We start from the raw sequence: 3,163 nt of genomic DNA on the forward strand, positions 1-3,163 counted from the left end.
TGAAAGCATAACATCTAGATGGAACATAAGTTTTGACACACGCAACGACCCAGTGGAGTTTTTAGAGCAACTAGACGAACTAATATCGTCGGGCGAGGTCAAGCCAGATAAAGTGCTCAAAGTGCTCCCCAGATTCCTGAAAGGTAAAGCTGTACTGTGGTATAGAAATAATAAAAACTCGTTTACTACATGGAACGAATTCATAGAACTCTTCAAGTTGACATTTGTGAGCCGTGACAGTGACCTGTTAGCTAAAATAGTGAATTATAGGCAACATTACCGCCAAAAATTCACAGACTACCTGATTGAAATACAAACACTCATGCGCAGATATGCAAAAATGTCAAAAGAAGAAGAACTAAATAGAATCTACGAAAACATGAACACAAAATACAAGTTTTATATCAAGAAATCAGAAGTCGACTCGATAAGCAAATTAATGCAACTGGCAAACGACTATGAAAATGTCACAGCAGACCGTCAAACTAGCTTCATACAAAGAGAACCACGAAACGATCACCACGAAACAAGCACAAATTTTAATCAAGAACACAAGGAGACGACGTCATACATACACAATTACAACACAAATACTTGCTGCTGGAGCTGTGGAAAACACGGACACTCCATGAAAGACTGCAGAAGTAAGAAAATACTATTTTGTAACGGTTGTGGCAGGATCGGCAAAATGAGTAAACAGTGTTGTAAGAAAACAAGTGAGTACACACAGTCCATGACAATAAACACAAGTCCGCAACTCAAAGATAATCGTCCATTCGTAGATGTATCGATACTAGGCGAAAAATATCAAGCACTCGTAGACACCGGCGCCACAAGATCATACATCAACGACCAAGTGTACAGTAAATTCGTGAAAAGAAACCTGAAACCGAAAACAGTAAGCATAACAGCTAGCATGACAGATGGGAACACAACTAGAATTAAAGAAGCACTAGACTTGCAAATAAATATAAAGGGAAAAATAATTAACCACCAAGTGTTATATCATCCACAAATCACGAGTATACTGATCGGCATGGACATATTAAACAGAATAGGAGCCAAAATAGAATGGCCTAAAGATAGTACCAAGCAAGGGGAACAAGTGGGAACAACGTCAAGAAAAACTACAGAAGCCAACATCGTACCTACATACGAAATGGCTGAAATACCGACAAGCAAGAAAAAACACAAAATCAAACTCGTACACGAACTTGAACTCGCACACGAAAAACCAATCAAGAAAAAAGACTATTCACGGAACCCTAAAAATCAAGAAGTAATAAATAAACACGTAACACGCTTAAAACAAAAAACAAAAGAAGACTGGATCCAAAAGAAAATTCAAGAAATACAAAAAACCGGAAACAAGGACTATGAAATGTCAAACGGCAAATTATACAGAAAAATAATAAATCACGCATACGGACCAAGAACAGAAAAATCATCAGACTGGAAATTATGCATAAACAACAATGAAAAAGACCAGATTCTCAAAGAAAACCACGATACACCAACCGCAGGCCATCTAGGAACAGCAAAAACACTGAACAAAATATCACAGAGATATTATTGGCCCGGTATGTACAGAGATGTGTCAACGTACGTCAAGAACTGCAAAACCTGTCAAGTCAACAACGCACGCAAAACCTGGAGCGTAGTGTCTATAGACCAGAATAGACCACTACCCAGATCATCAAACCGGTTCACTGACTGGACCGAAATCCTCGATGTCGACACCGTCGACCACCCACAAGACCTGGACTGGCGCGAGTCCGGCCCTGGAGAAGAGCCGACCCGAGCTGAGGACCAGACCAGGAGGCGGCCGGGGAGAAAGAAGAGGCGCGGCCAAATCCAGAACCAGCTGAACAAGGCCAGTAACATTTACTCGTAGCTTAACTTTATACCTAAGTTAGGTTTCGAATAGATAGATACAAAATATAGTAATTGTCTAGTCAGTTCTCGTTAAAGTAAATTCATCAATATTAAAAACAAGTCAATAATGTATAACTATTAATTAACATTACACAGTAGCCCTGTATAATTTAAATCGTTCAATTGTTCTATTTAATCTCGTAAAATAACTATTGACGCAAATCGCATTGTTATTTACTCGTAACTCGCAACCTAAACTCACATAAATAACAAACCGGTTTGCTACGCGTCAATAGTACTACCAGTTTCTCGATAACTTTTAAATAGTAAACAAACATTGTAAGAACGATTCACCGAGCGAGCTCATTTGCATAATCAGAGAAACATGTATTTTTTCTATACGCCATTCACGGGCGATCAACAGCGCTCGCTTACTAGATGACTCATAACTAGATTTTACCTGCCTGATGTTTGCGCGCCGCGTCAGGCTGCATTCCATTATGAAATAATATCATTGTAGTTAAAACTTAACCCCTTGACTGCCATTATCTTGTATAACTTTTAATAATTATAGAAATTATTAACATTAATCAGATGCCTATTCTGAGTATGGTAATTTAAATAATTAAACTAGTAAACTAGAAATATTAATAACAAGTGCCATGAATACTATTATTGTATTAAAGAAATATTTCAAGTAATACTCGTAATAACAAAGTAAACAACTCGTTTAATTAGTTCATTGGTTAATTGTAAACAAAAGGTCAAAGGTATCTTAATAATATTGTTTCAAAACTAAGTTAGCTAAAATTAGCGTTTAATTAGTTCATTGTAAGCAAAAAAAATTGAAGGTATTTTAATAACATTGTTTCAAAACTAAGTTAACTAAAATCAGCGGTTAATTAGTTCATTGTAAGCAAAAAAAATTAAAGGTATCTTAATAACATTGTTTCAAAACTAAGTTAGCTAAAATTAGCGTTGAATTAGTTCATTGTAAGCTAAAAAAAAAAAAAAAATTAAGGGTATCTTAATAACATTGTTTCAAGACCAAGTTAGCTAATATTGTTATAAATAAATAATTAATGTCCCGTTATGTTTTAAATAAAAGAGTTATTATTGGGCTAATGATCAAGTACAAGTTCAGTCATGTTTTACATTTTAATTTATACTCGTTATGAAATTACCCAAAAATAACTTATTATTGACATGAATTTTAGTTGTTCTTAAAGAACCTTTATGTACCAGACTTGTGATTTTTCCAGGTAAAAATCTCCAAAACAAGGGAGGA

At 35.5% G+C, this 3,163-nt stretch overlaps 1 protein-coding gene across 1 annotated transcript; it reads left to right on the forward strand.

Moving 5' to 3' along the window:
* Nucleotides 1–14: 14 nt before the first annotated feature.
* LOC114361727 (uncharacterized) lies at nucleotides 15–2,874 on the forward strand. The gene is made up of 2 exons (XM_028316872.1): nucleotides 15–1,918; nucleotides 1,952–2,874. The coding sequence occupies exon 1, from the start codon at nucleotides 323–325 to the stop codon at nucleotides 1,892–1,894; it is 1,572 nt and encodes a 523-aa protein (XP_028172673.1). The 5' UTR covers nucleotides 15–322; the 3' UTR covers nucleotides 1,895–1,918; nucleotides 1,952–2,874.
* Nucleotides 2,875–3,163: the final 289 nt, after the last annotated feature.

Source organism: Ostrinia furnacalis, unplaced genomic scaffold (genome assembly GCF_004193835.3).
Source record: "Ostrinia furnacalis isolate ACB-3 unplaced genomic scaffold, ASM419383v2 OfSCF5948, whole genome shotgun sequence".
Classification (NCBI taxonomy): Eukaryota; Metazoa; Arthropoda; class Insecta; order Lepidoptera; family Crambidae; genus Ostrinia; species Ostrinia furnacalis.